General features: G+C 46.6%; 1 protein-coding gene across 7 annotated transcripts in view; it reads right to left on the reverse strand.

Moving 5' to 3' along the window:
- The window catches only part of B3GALNT1 (beta-1,3-N-acetylgalactosaminyltransferase 1 (Globoside blood group)), a 62,519-nt gene that overhangs the window by 32,580 nt on the left and 3,938 nt on the right, over positions 1–26,001 (reverse strand). Inside the window, exons 1-3 of one of the 7 annotated variants that reach the window (XM_081008222.1) lie at positions 12,574–12,700; positions 9,069–9,256; positions 3–3,203 (exon numbers count right to left, since the gene is read on the reverse strand). The exons of 2 other annotated variants lie outside the window; for them this stretch is intronic. In XM_081008222.1, coding sequence (XP_080864348.1) covers positions 2,143–3,105 — 963 coding nt within the window. In that variant the 5' untranslated portion in view covers positions 3,106–3,203; positions 9,069–9,256; positions 12,574–12,700 and the 3' untranslated portion in view covers positions 3–2,142. Of the gene's footprint in view, positions 1–2; positions 3,204–9,068; positions 9,257–12,074; positions 13,125–26,001 lie in introns of those variants that run through there. 4 more of the 7 variants (XM_081008219.1, XM_081008220.1, XM_081008221.1 and 1 more) reach the window with 4 other exon arrangements.

The raw sequence follows: 26,001 nt of genomic DNA on the forward strand, positions 1-26,001 counted from the left end.
GGCAGAGCCAACATTCATTTTTATTCCACTTTCCCGTTATTCAAAATTCACGAAGTACTAATATTATATGAAAACAATACAGCAGCAACATTATAAGAACTACAGAAAACAAAACATAACCCTAAGAACAGCTAAATGACCTATCACATGACATTTGAAGCCGCTGGTTTGCAGCTTGGGAAGAGTTTTGGACCACACCGTAGTTGGATATCTATAAGTGTTTTACCAAAACACACACACAGGAGGAACAACCTTTTTCCAGATTGAGCAGAGGATTCCGGAATGGTTCAGTGGGCATTTACTTATTTAGTTCTGGCTCTCAGTGCATTTCTAAATCGCTGCTGCTCTCAAAGGAATGGCAATGGTTCGGCTACTGTGCTGTTTTGCATTTTAGATGCTTGTGCAGATTAAGAGCAGAAAGGCAGTGTGTAAATTATAGAAATAAATGAATCTTATCCCAAATGTGCCTTGAAGGAGTGGAGCGTCGACAATGGCATCCCTAGGATCCCTGGGCAAGAAGCTGTATCGGCATGCGCCCCCAATCACGTTACCACAATTGCCACATTAGAAATCACTCCATTCTACTTGTCTCAAAAAGCGTCTGGAATAAGGGTAAGGGGGGGACGGGACGCACACCTTTGTGCTGTGATGTGAGAAGGACGGGAAGTTTCACCAGCGAGAGTCAGTCTCTCCAATGCCTAGGTACGCCTCTGAGTATTGACCTATTGTCTGAGGTTCCCTTTAATGAGGGAATCAAGTGAGTTTCCCATGGATGGAAGTTCCGTGATTTGAAAGCTATCAGACCACCAGTAAAAACTTATTAAAATAAAAAAATACTGCAGTAAACCTAAACAAGAGGTTTAGATATGTCAAGATATGACCGGCAGTGGATAACTATCTAGCCACTGTTATATTTCAGTGCTTTTCGATTCTCCGGAGCTGTAATACATACCTCCCCTAAATTGATTTAAAGAAGGAGGAACAGAATGCACAAACCCATTTGCAGAAAGCGTATCTTTCATTATGTGGTAACAGGCTATCACATTGACCACGCACCCAGTTCAAACCATGGTTTAGCACCAAAACAATGGCTCGCGAGGAGGAGGCCATAGGCATTTTTGTTCCTCCCTGTGCTTTTTAGGACAGCGCAAAATGGCAGTGGAGCCATGGATTGGCTTAGCATGTTGCCTGAACCTGGTTAGGTTCCTCCCTCCTTAACAACCATCTATGGTTACAGGTCACGACTGAAACACCTTAACCATGATCCCTGGTTTGGATGACACGCTGAGCCAAAGCACGTCCTGCGGTGAGCTAAGAAGTCCAGGGAGGAGGGAAATGAGTGTGACTTCCTCACTGGCAACCAGCATGTTCATGGAGTCATGGTATGCCCTGCTCTGGCTTATTGTGGTGCACAAAGCAGGCCCCTGTCTGTATTGCACTAAGCACAACTACTCAACTAATACTTACATTTCTGAAAGTGACCTTCAAATGTTTTGGACTCCCATCAGCCATAGCCAGCATGGCCGGTGGGCACAGATGGTTCGAGCTATGAGCGCAACAACCTCTAGAGCGCACCAGGTTGGGAGAAGCTGTGCAAAGGACACTCCTGCTGAATCACCCAAATGTCCTGCCTCCCCCTTCTAACAGTGGCTAGAAGCAGAAGCATAAGGTCAGAACATTGCAACTATAATGGGCCCTGCTGAGTGTCCGATATGTGCATGTCCACTGGTGCATAAGACTTTCCTTATAATCATTTCCTAGCTTCACAAAAGTCCTCACAAATTTATGTCGTATAAACTGCAGAAGCTGCGAGAGCATCAAACACCTCAACCTCTAAAAGCAGCGTTTCCCAAACTTGGGTCTCCAGCTGTTGTTGGACTACAACTCCCATCATCCCTAGCTAGCAAGGACCAGTGACTGGGGATGATGGGAGTTGTAGTCCAACAAACAGCTGGAGAACCACATTTGGGAAAAGACATTTTGTAGACTTGGAAGGTGCTTACAGATTTTGTTCCTGGCTCTTGACAGTAGTTCTTGGTTCGGGGGGGGGGGGGGAGGGACACACAGCCTAAAATCTGCCCACCCCTGCTCTGCTGGGGAGCAAACAGGCTTAAAGTAACAGGGTTTTAAAACAGGATGGAATCACTGGCACAGAAGTGAAGTCTCTCTTGTTATTTCCTGCCAGAAGGAAACCATTTCCTGGGGCGATACACCGTGTACGGCAATCAAGTGCTTGAACTTGCAAACATCAAAGCCGATTCTGTACAAGTAGAAGAGTTCTTTATCTTCTGCAATGGAGATGTTCACACCAAGTATATTTAAACAGATCCCAACATAGACATCTTCAAACTTAATAGGCTTAACATGACCCATCATTTTATAAACCTTTGCAGCCAGTCTGGTGTCGAAGACATAACCAAGTCCACTGAGGTATGGAGGATACCTCCTAAAGGGATATTCCGTGTAAGAAATATAGGTTTTCTTATAAAATCCTCTGTAAGAGAAGGTATTCACTAAAGGGTAGCCGGTAATGAAGTTTTCCGAGGCATTCAAATTCAGAAGGAATTTCACTAAGTTGCCCGTGTTGATGAAAACGTCTGAATCTGCCTTCATAACGTATTTAGCACTGGAACAAAACTCCGTCACCCATCTGAAAGCCATGATGGTTTTCAAGGAAAGGTTGCTGTAAGTGTCAAGGAAGTCTTGTTGGATGATGTCACCATAAAGAATGCTTTCATCTTCTATAGATAAGCTTGCGAAGTCGTCGCTTTCTGCTCCTTTGCCCAACAGAAACAGTGTCAACACCTGGTTCCCCCACCAGGATCTTTGAGACCCCCAGGTTACTCGAATGGCCTGCCTTACCCGCACATCCGTAGGCTGTGACGTCACCAAGATGATGAGGAACGGATTGTTGTCTTCACATTTCGATCGCTCGCGTAGCGTGAAGAGGAAGTCCTGCTTATGGATGGGCTCGTAGTCATAGAAGTACATCCAGTTGTTATATTCCGCCACATTGTTGGAGGGGACGACCATGTACCATGCTGTGAATATGACTGAGGCAAGGGACAGACCAAAAAAAACTTTTCTCAAGGATAGCAAAGGCATCGGTCCTTGAATCTGAAGAAAGAGAAGCGGGAGTTTTCGATTGCGTTTCCAAAGGATTGTTGAGCTATGGAGAGAAGAGCTGGGCAATAAACACTTTGCTGAAAAAGAAAAACCAGTGAAGAAGAAAATTACTATGTGGAGAACACAGGCGTTCGCATTCTGTATACCTGAACCTTCATACCAGAAGTGATGCTATCAAAGGAAAACAGTTGCTCTCCATTTGTTTTATGGCTTATTAGGAATGCACAAAAATTGCAACTTGAGCAAGTTCACATGTCTTTTGATGAGTGTGGTCCATGTAAGTGGTGAGGTGCGGCATAAGCACATTTATCCCGCTGCACATAAAACAAATGCATACATCATCTCAAGATTCAATAACAACATTCTGGGACTATAAATGTATCTACAGTGACTGAGCATATGATGTCTCCGTCTTTATTGACTTTCAGGAGAAATGTTAAAACATTCCTGTTTTAAAATTTAATTACCCAGGCCTTTGATGGCTGAAATATACAGTGGTACCTTGGGTTGCAGACGCTTAAGGTTACAGACGCTTCAGGTTACAGACTCCGCTAACCCGAAGTAGTACCTTGGGTTAAGAACTTTACCTGAGGATGAGAACAGAAATTGTGCGGCGGCAGCAGGAGGCCCCATTAGCTAAAGTGGCACCTCAGGTTAAGAACAGTTTCAGGTTAAGAACAGACCTCCGGAACGAATTAAGTTCTTAACCTGAGGTACCACTGTACTGGCCACAGCAGCCTTGGAATTAGTGAGAGTGCATGATGGTTTTTGGATATGCTAAACACTTCTAATTGTCTTTAAATGTTTGAGATATGCTTTTATTTCATTTTCAATTGTATTGTTTTAAAACTTTGATGTTCGCTGCCCTGCAGATCAAAATAGAATCTTAAGAGCTGGAAGGGACCCAAGGGTCATCTAGTCCAACCTCCTGCAATGCAGAAATCTCAGCTAAAGCATCCATGACAGATGACCATCCAACCTCTGCTTAAAAACTTCCAAGGAAGGAGAGTCCACAACCCACTGTCAAACAGCTCTTGCTGTCAGAAAGTTTTTTTCCGAATATTTAGTCGGAATCTCCTTTCTTGTAACTTGAAGTCATTGGTTCAAGTCCTACCCTCCTGAGCAGGAGAAAACAAGCTTGTTCTGTCTAACATGTGACAGCCCTTGTGAAATAAAGCTCCCCTTCAACTCATTTCGCACAATATGGGTTTTTGTCTGGGTCTGCGTGCCTTATTTCCCATTTCAAAAGTGTTAACTCATTGGAGCTGATGCTTATTGGGACAAAAGTGCTAATTCCTTTTAAAAAAAAAAAAAACAGTAGTTCAAATGCTTTTCCATAAAAACACACACACAATTTTTACGTGAGATAATTAGCACTTAAGTCTGTGAGACCAAGAAGATTCCTCCCCTCCCCTCCTTTGGCCACTAGAGGGAACTCTTATTAGCTGAGATACACCACAGAGACAAATAAATGCAGAAAGCAGAACTAAATATGTTGTTCACTGCTTAGCATGTGCAGTGGAGCAGGGATGAAAAGGATTTCTTGCAAATTCAAGGTTTCAATGTATTTAGGGATGTCTTGAGAAACTGAAGGGGGCACTCACTGGTTGCTCAACCTCTAACAAGGAATTAGTGCCTTGACTCCAAGAAGAGGGAAAGTGTAGCTGTGTGAAGGGAACAGGAGTCTCCGAAAACTCTCACCGCCTTGACTACAGCTCTACTATCTCTCTCTCTCTCTTCCCTTCTTTTCTCTGAATGCCTAGTTTCATGCACAAGGCACAAAATGGCATCATTATACACTGTGTATTTCTCTGTCCAACCACCAACAGCCAGTAACAGGAGACAGCGTTGGGACGGCTTCATGACACAATGTGCTATAATCTAGCAATGCGAAACAACAAGGGGAAGAGATGAAAACTACGGAGCTGCAACGACTCCGTAACATCTAGTCATAGGATCACAGATTTGTAGAACTGGGAGGATTAGATAGTAAAAAAACCCCCTGCAATGCAGGAATATGTAGCTGTCACATACAAGGATCGAACCGGCAACCTTGGCATTATTAGCATCATGCTCTAACTAACTGAGCTAGTCTTGACCTAAGAAACTGAAATTCGTCCTGACATCCTATGCCCTTTTAAAATGTGGGGGTTGGGAGGGGGTATTGGGTTGTTGTTTTTATTTTGATTGTGTATTTTGTGGTTTTATATTTTGATTTTATTCTGTGAACTGCCCTGAGACCTCCGGGTATAGGGCATTATATTATTATTATTATTATTAGTCGTAGTAGTAATAATAAATGGCAGGGATGAAAGGAGTTGTGGTATGGCAACGTCTGGAGGGCCACATGTTCCTCATCCCTGGCGCGAGCAGCCTTGATCTAGATCGGGGTTTCCCAAACTTGGGTCTCCAGCTGTTTTTTGGACAACAACTCCCATCATCCCTAGCTAGCAGGACCAGGGATGATGGGAACTGTAGTCCAAAAACAGCTGAAGACCCAAGTCTGGGAAACACCGATCTAGATGGGCAAACTGCCTGACTCACATTAAAGCAGCCTCCTATGTTCCTGTGTATAATCTGCTTTACAGAGCTGTGGGATTAGTACACAAACATTACTAAGTGAACAGATGCTACTGCTGGCGAATGGAACATGTGAACAGTCTTTGTGGCCGGTTGCAATACTGCGCTGGGATCAATGTTTCACTGGTCCTTTGTTCCAGTCATCTACAATCATACTTGAAGAACAAGGGAATGATGGGCGGTGAAAATTCATCGGGGGGGGGGAACCTTCCACATCTACAATCTTAAAATGGTTATAACCCCACTGAATTCCATACCACGTATTAAAGGCATTTAACTGGGGAAAATCTGAAGTAAATGAATACAGAGTGGCATTTTAAATTTACAATGTGGTGTACAAATCAAAGATGGGACAAAGTCAAGCAGAGAGCAAATTTATAGTTGTTTTAGTGGAACGTTCTCTGTCTTTCTGCCCACCTCCAATTCAAAATTTTCAGCTTTCAATCAAAATTTTCACCTCGATCTCTCTTTCAGGCATGAGGTTTTTATTAAAGTTTTTCAGAATACAGTGGTACCTCGGGTTAAGTATTTAATTCGTTCCGGAGGTCCGTTTTTAACCTGAAACTGTTCTTAACCTGAAGCACCACTTTAGCTAATGGGGCCTCCTGCTGCTGCTGCGCTGCCAGAGCATGATTTCTGTTCTCATCCTGAAGCAAAGTTCTTAACCCAAGGTAATATTTCTGGGTTAGCGGAGTCTGTAACCTGAAGCGTATGTAACCCGAGGTACCACTGTACAATAAAATAGCAGCTACAAAAAATACGAACAGAATAAGCAGGATATGGAGTCCTCTCTTAAAAAATAATTCTTAGCCCTTAACACCCGCAGACTAAAGTCACTCATCCCAACTCTCACCTGGGATCTTTCCTTTCTCCTCGCAGCTTCTCACCCCGGGAGAATGACATTTCTCTGTCTCTCACCCAGGCTTCTCCATCAACCATCTACAACCCCCACTTTCTACTCTCTCTTTTTTTGAAAAACATGAATATTATTTGGCAATCAGTTTGCAGGCATTCACGCTTCACATCCTATGCCTCTCTCAGAAAGTAAAACAACCACCACCACTGCCTACTTTCAGAAGAAGGAATTTGCTGCCCTCTGCTGAAGTTACACTAAACTGTAGGGAAGCAGCAGCAGTTCTAAAATCAGAGAGTTGTTTTACAAGGTTCTTGAGTCAACCATTCCCTCCCTGATGTTCAGGCTTTCAGTGCTAGTGCTTATGTAGGCAAATGAACATCCCCTAAGGGAAACATTAGCAGGTTTGTAGGAATACGAAAGAAGGGTTAGGGAGTACAAAAGAAGGGTTAGGCGGTGCAAAAGAAGGGTTGGGGAGTACAGTGGTACCTTGGGTTAAGAACTTAATTCGTTCCGGAGGTGTGTTCTTAACCTGAAACTGTTCTTAACCTGAGGTACCACTTTAGCTAATGGGGCCTCTCACCGCCACCGCACGATTTCTGTTCTCATCCTGAAGCAAAGTTCTTAACCTGAGGTACTACTTCCGGGTTAGCGGAGTCTGTAACCTGAAGCGTATGTAACCTGAGGTACCACTGTACAAAGAAGGGTTAGGGTGACCAAAACAAAAACCCTTTAAGGGGAAACCCCAAAAATGCCCCACTGAGGACTGAGCATGCTGAGGGTCACAAAACACTGCTTTTTGCAGGTGTGTGTATGTGGGGAGATGCACAACTAGATATGGGAGGAATGGCGTACAGGGAGTGAAGCACTCCACACTGCAACATTTTGTTGCCGATTCAACTTGTTTTTAGCTACAGCTGCGCACACATTACCAACTTAAAACAGTAAGGTAGTTCTCTCCACATTCACATGTGGCTTCTGTTCTCAAATCAGAGCAAAGCTGTTTTGAAGGGAAATACCTCAAAAAGCAGTCTTTCTCAAGAAAATGCAGGATAGTTGTAGACTGTGGCTAATATCGTGTGTGCATGGCTTAACAAACCAGTGGTGGGAGCACTCTTGATGCAGGGGGGGGGGGAATCACAGTTTTTTTTATTTGCAGTGGTTCTTCCTGCCCTTGATGGGTACACAGCTTGGGGGTTTATTTGGATCCAATGCTGTTGGTTGAGGCTCAGGTGTCCTCAGTGGCACAGAATGCCTTCCATCAGCTTTGGCTGGTGGTCCAGCCATGCCCCTGTCTGGACATGGATAGCCTAACTTCCTCTACACTCTGGTAATCTCTATGTTAGATTACTACAATGCATTACATGTGGGGCGGCCTCTGAAGACAGTTTGGAAACTTCAGCTGGTGCAGAATTCAGTGGCCAAGTTGCTCACTAGGGCAAGAAGATCCTTGAGCATATAATGCCAATCTTGGCCTGACTGCTTGGCTGCCAATTAATTTATGGGCCCAATTCAAAGTGCTGGTTTTGACCCTATAAAGCCTTAAATGGCTCAGGACCGCAATAACTCAAGGATCATTTCTCGCTGAATATGAACCGACCCAGACCCTGCGATCATCATCTGAGGCCCTTCTTCGTGTGCTTCTTTGACAAGAAGTCTGGAGGGCGGCAACACATGTTAGCTTTTGCTTCTGTTTATTTATCCTCCTCATTGTTGGAGACTTGTTTGCAGTTCTCTTTGCTGGTTGAATCAATTTGCCTGGGCCTTAGGAGCAGCAGCCTCAGAGGCCTCCCATCAAGTTCCAGCAGACTGGAAAGAACTTTTTCAGTTCTGGCCCCGTATCTCTGGAACTCTCTATTGAAGGAATTGTGCATGGTGGGCCCCCACTTTCGCTAGCTCTTAAAAAGGACTTTTAAACTGTTTTGGTTTCAATTTGCATTTTACTAAAAAGTGTTGTGCTAGTTTTTAAACTGCAGCTGTTTTAGCTTCCTAATTGATTTTTTAATATGCATTTTTTAAAAGTTGTTTTATATTGTTTTCATTATGTTTTGTAAGCTGCCTTTAGAGAGCTCCCCCCCCCCAAAGGCAGCATATACATTCCTTAATAAAACTTGAATCTGCATAACTGCACTCATCCCTTTATTCTTTCCTCTCCATTCCCTTCTCCTGCTGTCTCCCACAGTTAGAAGTTAGACTGTAAGCTCCCTGGGGATAGGACCTCTTTTTCTTTTCTTATATTACTCTGAACATGTGATGTGCACTGATAGGACAGAATATCACAGAAATGCTTCCCCACCCTACCCCCTTTCAAGCTGTGATGTAAAGTGGAACATTTTCCAAAATGGAAAATGACCCAGTGCTTTCTTTTCAAGTGATGAAACCCCTGGAAAAAGATACACAGCAGATGCCTAGTTTTGAAAATATGGTAAGTTTCTTTCTAAAGTTTCCCTCTTCCCTCAGCATACAAAAAATACCACATGTTTTGTAAGTTTAAAAATTGTTTGCTTACCAATGCTTCAAAGGCCATATTCATGTGCTTCACAAAATTGCACAGGCAGTAAACCTTGGCTTAGCTACAAAGCAGGGTAGGTTCCTAAATTATTGGTATAGGAACTCAAGAGAGGCTGGCAGGAGCCATGTGGTCTAAGCTGGAGCAACCGGTTCAAACCTCTTCACACATTGAACTTCTTAGGTAGACTGCGGGGAACATAGGCTTGATTACCTATTTCCTCCCAAGATAAGGAGAGTGCCTGGTAGGACAGCTTACTCTATGGCAGGCATAGGCAAACTCCAGCCCTCCAGATGTTTAGGACTACAATTCCCATCATCCCTGACCACTAGTCCTATTAGCTAGGGATGGTGGGAATTGTAGTCCCAAACATCTGGAGGGCCGGAGTTTGCCTATGCCTGCTCTATGGTATTAACCCCTTCATGCAATAATGAGACTCAACCAACAGGTTATATGAGGCTGGTTATCCCACAAAGAGAAGACCAAGAAGATTCACTGAAGTCTGAAAAAAGGATTTCAACTGGCAGAAGAGCAAAATCTAAAGAAGCAACATGTGTCTCCAGCACTCACCTTTTTTCTATTTGTGCTTGTTACAGAATCCTTAGCATGAGTCCTTGGTGTGTGGGTGTGAATTAACGACTAGTCTGCCAAGGCAGGCTAATTATTTCACTCCAATTTCTACTCCCCATTTCCAGGGTGACTCTTCATTAAGTTGAATATGCCCTTGCAGTAACATTAGTTTAGCAAATTAAGTTTTTAATTTTCATATGTGGCATAGTTTTTTACCCTGGTATCTACGCATTCCCTTTTGCAAAGGAAAGATCCTGCCCTGTATATTTCAGGCCTGATCAACTTTCACACACACGAAAAGGCTGTTGTTTGAAGTTCACTATCCAGTTCTGCCCTCAAAGTGAGTCTGTGATTGGGGGTGCAGGTGGGGGAGAGGAGGAATCAGGAAGGCCAGGCCAGGAAGCAAAGAACATTGTCTCCTAATAAGAACCAATATCCTAAGAGAACTTTCAGAGCAGCCCTTTCCCACCTTCAGAAGTGAGGGAGACCAGGCCAGGGAGCATGCCCCATTGGCCCCAGCCAGTCTGAGAGGACTCTGTCACTCTATACTTTATATAATTTATTTGTTTTAGTATTTTTAAATTGTTAACTGCCTTGGGAGAAAGGCAGTACAGTGGTACCTTGATTTGCATATGTCTTGGTTTGCATACGTGTTAAGATTACAAACACGTCAAACCCGGAAGTGCGTGTCCAGGTTTGCAACCTTTTTTTGGATTACAACCCATTTTTTTTTGGATTACAAACAAAATTCTTTTGGAGGCCCCATTGGCGAAAGCGCGCCTTGGGCTACAACCTGTTTTGGTTTACAAATGGACCTCCGGAGCGGATTATGGTTGTAAACCAAGGTACCACTGTATACAAATGCAATAAATGACATAAAAAGTTGAATATTATGGGACTTCTGGTTCAGGAGGCCCACTGTTAGTAAGCTAGAGAAGAGCATGGAGTTCTTGTTCTCAAACAAATAAAAGGAGATTGATTAATTTAGGTAATGGGTTACCAGGTGTCTAGAGAAAGGTCAGCATTGCCTGTTCCTGTGCCTGTAATAGCAACTTGATCTGCAAAAATCTGCAAGTTTGTGGCATGCAGACAAACCCTAAGACCTGGTAACCTCTGCAAGAACAAGATGCTCATAAAAGGGAAAGGGCTAACGCTTGCTACCAAAGTATGTCATATGCAGAAAATTCTGTTTGGTGCATTGAACAGAAGGAGATATTAAAGGAAATGGGGTGGGGTGAATTTGGTTGAGAGAAAGAAAGAGATGAGTTTCTTCCAAGTCTGTGCAGAAATGCCTGCAGATAATGGAGGACAGAAAGCAATAATGTTTTAACTTGAAGAGACAAGTGAAGCCAAGCTGGGGCAAACCGTAAATCTTGGATATGAACCGCAACAAATCTTTGCTTCATCACATGCATCCAAAGTGGTTAATTTAGAATGAGTCACGCTAAGCTTTTTCCCAAAGCACAGGCTATAGAACGTGAACCAACTGCATTGTTAGGACTATAATGAATGACATCTGAATCTATTATCTGTCCCTGGCATGAGAGGAAATGTGATCCTTGGGCATGGAGGAAACTAGACAGCAGCAAAAGCTTTGCACTGTTTTCCACACCACACCATCTAAGATTTCATCCCTGCCAAGTTAAAGTGCTGGAATGACTCATGCAATAACTGAAGGCAGGACAGCACACTTTAAAATAGGTAGGTGTTTCTCATCAAACTAAGAAAAAGTAGCCAGCATAGTGACTTCCTGCTGGAGGGGACTGATGACATTGGAGTCCATCAAGAAGTGATTGGACTACTCCCATCATCCCTGACCCTTGGGCGTGCTGGCTGGGGCTGAGGAGAGTTGCAGTCCACCACCTGGAGGCCAACAGATCCCCATTCCTGCACTACACTATTCCTGCAGAAATAGAGCCAGCACAGCTTGACCATCTGGAGCATTGCACTGCAGTTCAGATCCTGAAATCTAATACAGCACAGTATCTGCAAATGCTTTCCAAGATGGGGAATGTTTTGTTCAGATTTAGGTTGGTGTAGGCGGTTCTCCCACACAGGGTGCCAATCGAGCGGAGGGGGTGCAAAATAGAGAAGGCCCATTATTGAGAAGATCCATTTTGCCACTCAGAGAGCCCCATATTGTGAAATACTGCCAAAGGTTTTGTGTGGATGTTGTACTGTTTGTTTGTTTGTTTGTTTGTTTGTTTACCATTTTAAGAGGCAGCTTGACCTCAGTACTATATACTGTACACACTTTCAGTTTCAAACTCTATTTGCATACTCATCCCGACCCTTAACCATTTTGAGCAACTTCCCATCTTCCACTGATGAGCCATCCCTTCCTTATCTCCCTCCACGTGGCCATCTGTCATGGAGGCGTCCGTTGAGAATCCTGCACTGCACGTGGTTAGACAGTCGCCCTACAAATCTACAAACCCACAGACTGCAGCGCAGCCCCGTCCATCCTCCGGGGGCTCTCCTTGTCCCGATGTTTCCTCTTATCTGCGCAGGGCAGATCGTAGGGTGTGGCTGAGCTTTGGTGACCGCGGATCACCAACCCACTCCTGCAAATGCTTGTTTAATGAACTTCTTATGCTCTGGAAATCCATCACCTTGCCTCCCAGTGCCATTCGATGTTCCCCTGTCTATAAATCTGACTGGTAGGCTGCCGCTCACCCAGGCATCCGACGGTGCGTACCCAAAATCCCGTGATGTCTTTAAGGCGCTGCCGCAAGACTCCCCCTGTTGTTTCGATGCTTGTTTAGGTTTCAGAGAGCGAGAGCCAAAGGCAAGGAGCCTTGTCCTTGTTTCCAATCGCTCGGGAAACAGAAAAATGCGGATTTCATGAGCTACCCTACCCCCACCCCGAAAGACGACTGAAAGCAGCATAAAACGCCCTCCCCCATCTTTCCCCCACCCACGTCTCCTTTCTTACCGCCAACGTCTCCGAAAGTTCCGCCGGCTCGCTTCTGCTTTCCGGGCCCGGATCCCGCTCACTCCAGCCGGTCTGCAGCAAAACCCAGATGGCAATCGCGCCCCCTTTCCGGCCGGCGATGGCTTCCCGGAGAAAGAAGAAAGAGACGCAAGCGAGTCAGACATGTGCAAGCTCCCGGGGAGCGACCCCTGTGCTTGCAGGCCGGATTTCCTGATCGCTTTGCGCTGCTTCGCGTAGCAGCCGCAGTTTCTCGGCAAGTGAATCGGGGAAAGTTTCTTTGTTTTGGTTGTTTTTTAAAGGGGAAAGGCAGAAGTTCGTGATCGTTCAAACTCGTGCTTTCTTTCGTAGGCAATGGAAAGTGGAGACGGGGACGGGGTGGGGGTGGGGTGGCGGAACCAAATGCAATCGCTGTGCGACTCTTTAAAAAATTGCGCTTCAAATGCTTCTTGCGCTAGGAGGGGAGAAATAACCGCGAGGCTCAAGTCGTACCAGAAGCTGAGCTAGCAAGGAAAGCAAAGTCCTTCTCGGCAGCCTTTTATATAACTGGGTGTTTCTTTCCCGGCTACTCCATTTTTTATCCCTCCCACTTGATTTACGGGTCTCTTCCTGTCAGCATTATTTGCGTGGGTACAGAACATGCTCATTCCCTATCTAGGCTTGTTAGAAAGTGCAAGGTGTGTCATGTTTTATTTAGAACTTTTAGGTTGGGGTTTTTTTGTACTTTAACGAGCTGGTTACTCCAGTTCTGGCAATGCATCTCAGTGCCGCCCTTTGGCTGGCGTCATTGTGGCTACATAAGCAATAGCACTCAGAGAACTGAATCAGAATACAGTGGTACCTCAGGTTAAGCACTCAATTCGTTCCGGAGGTCTGTACTTAACCTGACACTGTTCTTAACGTGAAGCACCACTTTAGCTAATGGGGCCTCCTGCTGCTGCCACGCCGCTGGGGCCCGATTTCTGTTCTCATCCTGAAGCAAAGTTCTTAACCTGAAGCACTATATCTGGGTTAGTGGAGTCTGTAACCTGAAGTGTATGTAATCTGAAGCATATGTAACCTGAGGTACCACTGTATAGGATGAAGACGAACTCGGTAAGAGTAGGAGGACAGTTTAGCATATAACTGATTCCTAAATATTAGGTTTTATGTATTTATTTTTCAATTATGTTTCATTATGTTTCAACATTTTTAACATATACAGCCAAAACACTGTACTGTATTTACAACATCCAGGTTCGATCTGTCATGGATGCTTTAGCTGAGATTCCTGCATTGCAGGGTGTTGGACTAGATCAGGGTTCCTCGACTCGGCCCTCCAGATGTTTTGAGACTACAGTTCCCATCATCCCTGACCAGTGGTCCTGCTAGCTAGGGATCATGGGAGTTGTAGGCCAAAAACATGTGGAGGTCCGAAGTTGAGGAAGCCTGGACTAGATGACCCTTGGGTCCTTCCAACTCTCCATTTCTATTAACACAATTTCGTCTTTTCTCTTATTTTTGTCAACTTCCCACCCCCTTTTTCCAGGGAGCTGTTTTTTTCTCTCCTGCTGCTGCACTCTATCAGATTGTATTTATTTTTATATGTACCACTAATGTGCCAAAACAGCTTCTAAGCCATTTGCAGCTATAAGATAACACAACCAAGCGGTGCAAGATTCCAGGGGTTTCAGACGCAGACCCAGGGTTTATGTTTCCTTTTGGAATGAGGCACAGCGGAGTCTCTGCTGTCTGTATGATATAGGGTTTATTTACACATATATACAACCTGAGCCTGCAATGGAGGGTTCATAGTACTGACCTGCCAAAGGGGTCTTGTTTCTCCCATAGCCTCAGCCTTGGATTTAATTAGAAATCAGTAATTGCTCTCCAACTTGCTGCTTTACTTCTGGCCCACATCGCTGCAAGTCAAATCTCCTAACTGGTGCCACCTCTGCGTTACACACTGATAATCATCAGGACATGGACCAAACCGTCACGGTTTCTGATGTGATCACGGAATGTCACGCTTTCCCTTGTTGTTGTTTAGTCGTGTCCGACTCTTCGTGACCCCATGGACCAGAGCACGCCAGGCGCTCCTGTCTTCCACTGCCTACCACAGTTTGGTCAAACTCATGTTAGTAGCTTCGAGAACATTGTCCAACCATCTCGTCCTCTGTCGTGCCCTTCTCCTTGTGCCCTCAATCTTTCCCAACATCAAGGTCTTTTCCAGTGAGTCTTCTCATGAGGTGGCCAAAGTATTGGAGCCTCAGCTTCACGATCTGTCCTTCCAGTGAGCACTGTTAGGCTGATTTCCTTAAGAATGGGTAGGTTTGATCTTCTTGCAGTCCATGCGACTCTCAAGAGTCTCCTATAGCACCATAATTCAAAAGCATAATTCAAAAGCATAATTCTTCAGCGATCAGCCTTATTTATGGTCCAGCTCTCACTTCCATACATCACTACTTTAACTATACGGACCTTTGTTGGCAAGGTGTTGTCTCTGCTTTTTAAGATGCTGTCTAGGTTTGTCATTGCTTTTCTCCAAAGAGGCAGGCGTCTTTTAATTTCGTGACTGCTGTCATCATGGAGCCCAAGAAAGTAAAATATCTCACTGCCTCCATTTCTTCCCCTTCTATTTGTCAGGTGGTGATGGGACCAGTGGCCATGATCTTAGTTGGTTTTTTTTTTATGTTGAGCTTCAGACCATATTTTGCACTCTCCTCTTTCACCCTCATTAAGAGGTTCTTTACTTCCTCCTCACTTTCTGCCAAGATGTGAAGGAAATAAGTAGCTATTCTATCTCTAAAAGACATCTGAAGGTTCAGGGAAGTTTTTAATATTTAACGCTGTATTGCTTTTAATACTTTATTGTGAGCTGCCCAGAGCGTTTGTTGTGGGGGAGGAAGGGAAAGGAGAATGTTAGCCGCTTTGAGACTCCTTAAAAGGGAGTGAAAGGCGGGATATCAAATCCAAACTCCTCTTCTTCTTCTTCTTCTTCTCAAAGTTGCGTCATCTTTTCCTTAGAATTTCCCTAGTTTCATCAGAAATGTTGGAGGGTATGGAGTTATGCAATCCCCGAGCCAAGGAGATAAGTAACTAAGCAACTTTCAGAAGACATCTGAAGGCAGCTCTGTATAGGGAAGTTCTTTAAATGTTTTATTATGTTTTTATATATGTCAGAAGCTGCCCAGAGTGGCTGAGGCAACCCAGTCAGATGGGCAATGTATAAATATTATTATTAATATTATTGAATATGATGTCCCTGTTTTCATGAGTGAAATGTTGGAGGATATTCTCACTGTGTAAGAAGAAGCACAACCTATGAATAGGGAAGAGACCTTTATGGAACATCCGAACGGGCCCTTGGACAGACATTCTAAGTCCAGTTATATTCCAGTGTGCTCCTCCTTCTCAATCCCTTTTTCCTGTACATCATCTGTTGTAGGTTGTAAGTCAAAGGGCATGGCAGGGCCTGTTAGGATATTTCCGTTCTACCTTAAAAGGGAGCAGGCTTTGTGAGTCAGAGTCTGCGTATTTCCTGTTCACAGGAAGTTTATGTTTTGTCTATTGCTTTCGTTTCTCTCTCTGTGCCTGAGACACCGAAGCAGGCAGTCATGTTTTCTTTGTTCTGACCAACGCTGAATAAACTTGTAAATAATGCTCTCCTGAGTGCATCTTTCGCTGTGCATTATCTGCTGATAGAGCGTGCATGAGCTCTGGAATGTGGCAAGCTATTTCTGGAAGCTTGTGTCGCTAATTGAATGATACTGCGTGTCTACGGGAGATTGATGGACGTCCGGAGGCGGCTTGGGGGCCATGATGGACTTTGTCTCCCTGGCAGTATCCCAACAGGGCCTGCCTGCTTATGAGAGAGGCAGGCAACTCTGGCGGCAGATTTGACCTCTTTTTTCTCCCTTTCCTCCTTCAGCACCAGGGTGGGTCTCTGAAGGAGGAGGCGGTGGTGGCAGGGTGCGTGTGGTTTATTGTTTTGCCTCAAATGACAAAATGTACTGGGTCTGCCATGGGGCAGGGACTGTCTTATTACTGAATTTTGTAAGTGTGACATATTTTGGGGTGACCTGTGAGCTTTTGAGCCCTGTGTTGGAGCCAGGATGGATAGGTAGATTTCTGAGTAAAAGCCAGGAGGATGAGAGAGATATTGAGTGGGAAGGGGAGCTAGAAGATAGTAGCATCCATACCCTATTATGGTATTGATATCAGTATGTATGTATGTATGTATGTATGTATGTATTTTTTCATGTTCTTTTAAAAAATATGCTTCTTATTAGTTAGTTAGTTAACAAACACACACAAGAAATTAACAAAAGTGATAAAATAATAACAAAAACACCCATAAATCCATACGTTCTTACAAAAGAACCTAATGTCACCATGTTCTTAATTCCCAGGAAAGTATTAAGCATTTCCCCCACCAGCACTTTAGGTGCAATCAAATGTTTAGCTCCCCCCACCTTTTCATTTATATATATAAAAAACACACTGCACCAGGATGTCTGTGTCACATGTGATTTAGCCTCTAAGAGGAAGTGAGACCAAGTTCCAGAATCAACCAGAGCAAATTATTGAAAATGGGACGGGATGGGAAGACACCAAGCTTTGTTGCAAGATTAGATTGAGCAAAACAGACAGATTAGGAAGGCGCATGAGGATGAATCTGTGAGAAGGAGCAGGAAACTGCAAGGTGGTGGAGTGGCAAGACCAACACCCTCTGCTGAAAGCTGTCAAGGGTCTTCTTGCTGGTTTGTGGAGGCAACACAACTGTGCTATCTACCCATTTGTCTCTCCACCCCTTGGGCTTTAGCCCAGTAGCAGAACATCTGCTTGGCATGCAGAAGGTCGCAGGTTCAATCCCTAGCATCGCCAGGTAGGACTGGGAGAGACTTGCAGTCTGAAACCCTGGAGAGCTGCTGCCGGTCAGGGTATACTATCCTGAATGAGATTGACATTCCAAAAATTCTTAATTTTTTTGCAACCCCACCACATATGAAACAGTGTCCCCTCTGCCTGTTTACACCTCCAGCACATATTAGATCTCATTTTATACATTTTGGATAGTTTGCTGGGAGTTATATACCACCTGTAAAACATCTTCAAAAGAATTTCTTTTAGTGTATAACAGGCCGTAAATTTCCATTCTTTATTTTATTCTTTATTCCATAATCTTTCCCATGCTGATAGTTGGATATTTCCACCAAAATATTTTGCCAACTTAATCAAATCAGTTTGTATTTATTACCCTTGTATTGATTTATACTCATTTTTTGTATATTTCTGTAATGCTTGTGTTTTTAAAATTTGCTGTACACTGCTTAAGATTTATTTTGTATATTCAGCAGTACAGAGGTGGTCTAAAATAAAATTAAAACAATAATAAATTCCGGGAACCTTTATCGGGCAAAGAGTGGGCTACAGTATTAAAAATTATGTTTATCAGGTCTGCGGTGGTTATTGACTTAATGGGAGTTGTATTCATTCAGATATTTAAAAATCAGGCACGGTGCATGATGCAAACTTGATTAGATTATTGTGTAGCCGAATTTTAAATCTTAATGCCTTATTTTCATTTGTTGGGGGCCTATGTCTCATCATAATTCTGGCCTGATGGGACAGGTTGCATTTATAATTTTACAAGATCACCTCGTGCCACAGGTTTGTTCAAGGAGAATACGAGTAGCAGAGTTTGTAAGCGACAGATCACAAAATGTAATTTTGGACTTTGATCTGAGAGACATACAATATCTTTATTGTCATTGTCCCATGCAGAACAATGAAATTGAAAAACTACATAAAAACTACATAAAAACATGATTGAGTTGATAGCTTGCTTGCCAAGATGGCCTTGAACAAATACTTCAGCCTATAAAGTTTTCTTTATCTGAAATAGGACTTTTAGGAGGAGTACCGGAACAGATCAGTATCAATGCTCATTGTCATTTAATTGCCTCATAAACAAATCAGGAAGGAAAATTCTCAATGAAGATCAGACATAGTCTAACCACTGCATAGATTTGTACAAGCAAATCAGAATGAATGCTCAGTAAACTGGTCATCTGGAACAGTCCAGAGAGGAATGCCAGTTGAGGCCTCACAGGATATTGAGATTAGGAAGTGTTATTACCCTTCTTGAGCCTCAGTGTTAAGAAATAGCACTATTACTTGCAGCTATTCTTCTTTACTAGCTGTTTTACCCTTCTTCCATTTGATTATGGAGGTGCTTTATTGTTGGTTTAACAAATCATTTGTATGTATGTATGGTTGCGTGTCAACTTTAGAAATAATATTACAGTTGTACCTCGGTTTATGAACTTAATCCATTCTGGAAGTCCGCTCTTAAACCAAAACTGTTCTTAAACCGAGGCGCGCTTTCCCTAATGAGGCCTCCCGCTGGCGGTGCCCTTCTACCGTTCAGATTCTGTTCTTAGACCGAGGTAAAGTTCTCAAACCGGGACACTATTTCCGGTTTTGTGGAGTTTGTAAATCGAATCGTTCTTCAACAGGACTGTTCTTAAACCAAGGTACCACTGTATAGCAGAACTTCTAGTCCAGAGCTTAGCAACTTAGCAGTGGCTCCTCCTACCATTAGATCCTCCTTTCTTATTTTCAAAGCTGCCTCAGCAAATCTCCTGTCTGGTTTAGAGCTAGATGGATGCAGGCATGCAGTTTGTTGTTTAGTCGTTTAGTCATGTCCGACTCTTCATGACCCCATGGACCAGAGCATGCCAGGCACTCCTGTCTTCCACTGCCTCCCGCAGTTTGGTCAGACTCATGTTTGTAGCTTCGAGAACACTGTCCAACCATCTCGTCCTCTGTCGTCCCCTTCTCCTTGTGCCCTCTATCTTTCCCAACATCAGGGTCTTTTCCAGGGAGTCTTCTCTTCTCATGAGGTGGCCAAAGTATTGGAGCCTCAGCTTCACGATCTGTCCTTCCAGTGAGCACTCAGGGCTGATTTCCTTAAGAATGGATACGTTTGATCTTCTTGCAGTCCATGGGACTCTCAAGAGTCTCCTCCAGCACCATAATTCAAAAGCATCTATTCTTTGGCGATCAGCCTTCTTGATAGTCCAGCTCTCACTTCCATACATCACTACTGGGAAAACCATGGCTTTAACTATACGGACCTTTGCTGGCAAGGTGATGTCTCTGCTTTTTAAGACGCTGTCTAGGTTTGCCATCGCCTTTCTCCCAAGGAGCAGGCATCTTTTAATTTCGTGGCTGCTGTCACCATCTGCAGTGATCATGGAGCCCAAGAAAGTAAAATCTCTCACTGCCTCCATTTCTTCCCCTTCTATTTGCAAGGAGGTAATGGGCCCAGTAGCCATGATCTTCGTTTTTTTGATGTTGAGCTTCAGACCATATTTTGCGCTCTCCTCTTTCACCCTCATTAAAAGGTTTTTTAATTCCTCCTCACTTTCTGCCATCAAGGTTGTGTCGTCTGCATATCTGAGGTTGCTGATATTTCTTCCGGCGATCTTAATTCCGGCTTGGGATTCATCCAGCCCAGCCTTTCGCATGATGAATTCTGCATATAAGTTAAATAAGCAGGGAGACAATATACAGCCTTGCCGTACTCCTTTCCCAATTTTGAACCAATCAGTTGTTCCATATCCAATTCTAGCAGACAGATGAGGTGATCAGGCACTCCCATTTCTTTAAGAACTTGCCATAGTTTGCTGTGGTCGACACAGTCAAAGGCTTTTACATAGTCAATGAAGCAAAAGTAGACGTCTTTCTGAAACTCTCTAGCTTTCTCCATAATCCAGCACATGTTTGCAATTTGGTCTCTGGTTCCTCTGCCCCTTCGAAATCCAGCTTGCACTTCTGGGATTTAGCGGAACCACCTGCTACATGGGGGCCAGTACGGGCCACATGATCTCCTGCAATGATTTTGCAAAGTTTTTTGCAGATAAAGTCGCTCAGATTCGGGAAGAGGTAGACTCCACCGTGGGAGCAGGGCTGGGGCGGGAGAGTGCTAGAGTCCTGTCTAGTCAAGTTGCGTGGGATCAATTCCAATCTGTTACCTCCGAGAATGTGGACAGGCTGCTTGGACGAGTGAAACCAACCACCTGTCTCCTTGATCCTTGCCCATCCTGGCTTATAAAAGCTAGCCGGGAAGGTCTGGGCGATGGGCTTCGTGGGGTGGTGAATGCTTCCCTCCGTGAGGGAGCCTTCCCAGACCCACTGAAAGAGGTGGTTATTAAACCGCTTCTTTAAAAACCATCTTTAGATGCGGCCATGATGGCCAACTATCGCCCAGTCTCAAATTTTCCATTCTTGGGCAAGGTGATTAAGCGAGTGGTTGCTGAACAACTCCAGGCACGCCTGGAAGAAGCGGACCATTTGGATCCCTTCCAGTCGGGATTCAGGCCTCATCATGGGACTGAAACTGCCTTGGTCGCACTGGTTGATGATCTCCGGCGGGCTAGGGACAAAGGTGAGAGCTGTTTCCTAGTTCTGCTGGATCTCTCAGCGGCGTTTGATACCATCGACCATAACATCCTTCTGGACCGTCTTGAGGGGCTGGGAGCTGGGGGCACTGTCATACAGTGGTTCCGCTCCTTCCTCCTGGGCCGTGTTCAGAAAGTGGTGGGGGGGATGAGTGTTCAGACCCCTGGGCTCTCACTTGTGGGGTGCCTCAGGGTTCTGTCCTCTCCCCCATGCTTTTCAACATCTACATGCAGCCTCTGGGAGAGATCATCAGGGGGTTTGGGCTGGGTGTTCATCAGTATGTGGATGATACCCAACTCTACCTCTCTTTCAAATCGGAACCAGTGAAGGTCCTGTGTGAGTGTCTGGAGGCGGTTGGAGGATGGATGGCGGCTAACAGATTGAGGTTGAATCCTGACAAGACAGAAGTACTGTTTTTGGGGGACAGGAGGCGGGCAGGTGTGGAGGATTCCCTGGTCCTGAATAGGGTTGTTAGGTGGTGGGTTGACATAGCAGCCGGCACAGCGATTTCTTCAAGTAGCTCTTTATTATGGTAAGCTGGAATAGAACTAACTGCGAACAGCTCAGCCGGCCTGTATTTATAGGCAGCCGGCTGTCAACATTGTAACCACAACAGCCCAGAGTTCCCGCCTAAAATAACTGCCGCGGACCTGAGTGAAAACTATCTACAGACCTGAGTGAAAACTATATACAGTATCCCCCTGTTGGCCCAGGGTGAAACTACACTACATAACACCCCTCCCCACCGAGATAAGGCGTTAGTTACAATCGTAATGGTTTCCTTATATACAGCACTACGCGTAATGGTTCAATTAAGCACAAAAGCATATCGGTTACATTTCCCATACTTAGACCAACAGTGATACCTGTCCAACAACATAGTCCTTTAAATAAGTTGGGCGCTTGGAAAATCTGCCAGACCGCCGGGGACTGGTAGCCAAGTCCGGAGGGCCACACAGTTCTCGCTGAGGCTGTGGTGCGACCCTAGGTGGCGTTGGAACCAACTCCCCTGGATCCGCTGCTGTGGGTGGAGCCTCCGCAAGTGAGTGGTCTGAGTCTGTTCTGAAACGGCTTGGTTCGGCTCCACGCTGGCAGTTTGTGAGGGAGGTGTAGGTGGGGCCTCGCCATCTGTACGTGTCTCTTCTGGAGCCGCAAGCGCAGTTGGGGGCACCTCGGTAGTGTCCAAGTCCCCAACCCTGCGCCTAAGCTGGTCTATGTGCCGTCGCCACAAGCGTCCGTCTTCGAGTGCCACCTGGTACGAGCGAGGTCCAGTGACTCCCACTACTATGGCTGGCACCCAAGGGATGTCCCCCACATAGTTCCGGGCAAAGACCTGGTTTCCTGGGACAAATGACCGTGGTGCGTTGGCACAGCCTGGGGGTTCAGCCACGGCAAAGTCTGGGTGTAGCCGGTCGAGCGGTGACCTGAGGCGGCGGCCCATAAGCAGTTCAGCAGGACTCCTCCCTGTGGCCGCATGAGGGGTGATGTGTTGCACGAACAAGTATTCGGCGACCCGCTCATGCCAGTCTCCCCGGTCCAGGCGCGCCAGTGCCTCTTTTGTCGAGCGCACCATTCTTTCCGCTTGCCCGTTGCTGGATGGATGAAAAGGTGCCGTTAGGGCATGGCGGATGCCCAGTCCCAAAAGATACCGCTCAAACGTGCCTGACGTGAACTGCGGTCCGTTGTCAGAGACAAGGACATCAGGACACCCATGCGTTGCAAACAGGCCTCGCAGCACCCGGATGACAGCTTCGGTAGTGGTGGAGGGCATCAGGGCGACCTCCAGCCATTTGGAATAGGCGTCCACCACTACCATAAAGGTCCGGCCGTGAAAGGGGCCAGCCAGATCGATGTGCACCCTCGACCAGGGTGTCTTTGGCGTCTCCCAGGTGTGTCCCTTAGCTGCCGGTGGTGCAGGCCTCGACTCCTGGCACGCTTGACAGGCGGACACCCAGGCAGTGATGGCATCGTCCATATTAGGCCACCAGACGTAACACCGAGCCAACGCCTTCATTTTGACAATTCCCGGGTGGCCAACGTGCAGAGCCTCCAGGACGCGCTGACGGAGTCCCTGGGGAATCACGACGCGGTCTCCCCACAGCAGGCAGCCACGATGAGCTGAGAGTTCATGTTGTCTGGTTGCGAAGGGCTGGAACTCCGATGCAAAAGGCCCTTGTGGCCACCCCCTCCACACCCAGTTGAGCACCCGGCTGATGGTGCGATCCTGGGCAGATGCGGAGGCCACAGTGGCAGCCGATACAGGCGCTGCCGGAAGATCCTCAATCAGAAGGAGCGATGAAGCTGGAGCCGGGTCTTCCACAAATGCTGGAAGAGGGCAACGGCTGAGGGCGTCGGCATGGCCCATCGATTTCCCCGGGCGATGGATGAGCCGGTAGTGGTAGGCAGCCAGGAAAACAGTCCATCGCAGCATGCGTGGTGAGAGGACCGGTGGAGTTGGACGATCACCGGCGAGGAGGCCCAGGAGTGGCTTGTGGTCAGTGATGAGGTCAAAAGTCCTGCCATAGAGGTATTCATGGAACCTCTTCACTCCAGCCACAAGTGCCAATGCCTCCTTGTCGAGCTGGCTGTAATTCCGTTCCGTTGGAGATAGTGTCCTGGAAAAGTAGGCGAGCGGTGCTTCTCTTCCATCTGGAAAACGGTGACTAAGGACAGCACCGATGCCAAAAGGTGAGGCGTCGCAGGCAAGGACCAGCGGCCTGGATTCACTGTACTGTACCAGCACACTGTCTGAAGAAAGGAGAGCCTTGACCGCGTTGAAGGCCGCCGTCTCCCGATGACCCCAGGCCCAAGGCGTCTTAGTGCTAAGGAGTCGGTGAAGAGGCTCAGCCACTGTGGCTTTGTGGGGCAGGAACATGTTATAAAAGTTCAGCAGCCCCAGGAATGCCTGCAACTCCGTTTTGTTCTTTGGGGTGGGGGCCTGCTGGATAGCGCGGATCTTGGATGTGGTTGGATGAAGACCGGAGGCATCGATAAGATAGCCCAGGAACTCTACCTGTGGAACGGCGATCTGGCACTTCTCCCTCTTTACCTTGAGCCCGGCCTCCTGGAACCTGGTCAGCACGGCACGGAGGCGCTCGAACAGCTGCTGGTGTGAGTCTGCAGACACCAAGACGTCATCAAAATATGGTACCACGCCCGGAAGCCCTTGCAGGAGACGCTCCATAAGGCTTTGGAAGATGCCAGGAGCCACACTCACCCCGAACTGCAACCGGCGGCAACGGAAAGCCCCCCGGTGGGTGACGATCGTCTGGGCTTCAGCAGTGGCATCATCGACTGGCAGTTGTTGATAGGCTTGGGCAAGGTCCAGCTTAGCGAAGACCTTACCCTCACCCAGGGAATGCAGCAGGTGTTGGACAACAGGAACCGGATAAGCGTGCTGCTGAAGTGCCTTGTTGATCGTGCACTTGTAGTCAGCGCAGATTCTCACCGACCCATCTGGCTTGACAGGCGTGACGATGGGGGTTTCCCACTTTGCGTGGTCAACCGGCTCCAAAACTCCTTGGGCGATCAGTTTGTCCAGTTGTTCATCCACCTTAGCCTTGAGAGCAAAGGGAACCCGGCGTGGCTTTAGCTTGATGGGGGCGACTTGTGGATCAAGGCTAAAGGAGATGGGCGTACCTGTATATTGGCCCAAGGTGCCGTCAAAAACCTCGGCAAAGTCTTTGACCAGACCCTCAGTCTCTGCGTTAGAGATGCAGTTGATGCCGGTGACTTCCAGGCCGAGGGCATCAAACCAGTCTAGCCCTAGGAGGCTTGGCCGCTGACCTTCGACCACCACCAACCGGAGCAGGCCCAAAAAATCCTTGAAGGCGATCCGGAACCGGCCAACGCCTACCACGGGAATGTCGTTTCCCTGGTAGTCTCTCAGGTGTACGCGGTGAGAGTCGAGTTGCCTTTTGGACACTCTGGGTACCAGTCTTTTGATGGTGCTCCATGACACGATGGACAGGGCAGACCCGGTGTCGATCTCCATGTCACATGGAGCTCCTTCAATGAGCACCGTGACGTTCAGCTTGCGTCGCGTAGGCGAGTCGGTTTGGCCAATCGTGGTTCCAGACGGGCAGCGGCAGTTGGTGAGAGCGAAACAACTTTCCTTGGCAGACTGGAGTGAAGACTTGGACTTGCGAATCGATGAAGGGGGGGTGTCAGACGGAGCCGATCGGCAGACCTTAGCGATGTGGCCCCTTCTGGAACACTTCCTACAGATGGCGTCTCTGAATCGACACTTGGCACGGGAATGGTTGCCTCCGCAGCCAGCACATTCCGGTTGGCCCTTGGACTTCTGTTGGAACTTCCTGCGCTCCCGCTTTGTCTGCTGCACGTCATCGTCTTCACTGGAGGATGTCTCCTCACTGCTGGCCTTTTCATGATGCACCGGAACTGGCTCCCTAGCAAGACGCGGGCTGCTGGACTTGCGGATCTCCTGGGCGGAGCGTTCAGCAGCTTCTGAGGCCACAGCCTCCTCAATGGCTTTCTGTAGCGTGAGGTCTGGCTTGGCTAGGAGGCGCCGTTGCAGATGGATGTCCCGGACCCCGCAGACGATTCGATCCATCAGGGCATCGTCTAAGTCTCGGAACTCACAGTGCATTGCAGCCTGTCGCAGGGCGGTGGTGTAGTTGTTGATTGACTCCCCCTCTGCCTGGTTCCGGTGGTAGAACGCATGGCGGGCAGCAATCTTGGACGGCTTTGGTGCGTAGTGGTTGCGGAGCTTCTCTTGGATCGTGTCCCATGGTGTTGCCTGGACTGCTTCAGGCGCAACCAACGCTCGGGCCGTCTCAAACACCTCAGGCCCACAGAGGCTGAGGAATAGGCCCCGCTTCCGCTCCTGTGATACTTCTGTCAGCTCGTTGGCTTGGAGGTAGCAGTCGAACCGAGCGAGGTAGGAGTCCCATGATTCAGAGGCTGGCGCAAACGGCGGTAGAGGCACAAGTGAAGCCATGATTCCGATGCCGGCATGAAGGG

Source organism: Podarcis pityusensis (genome assembly GCF_964106645.2).
Source record: "Podarcis pityusensis genome assembly, chromosome: 5".
In the NCBI taxonomy this organism is placed as follows: domain Eukaryota; kingdom Metazoa; phylum Chordata; class Lepidosauria; order Squamata; family Lacertidae; genus Podarcis; species Podarcis pityusensis.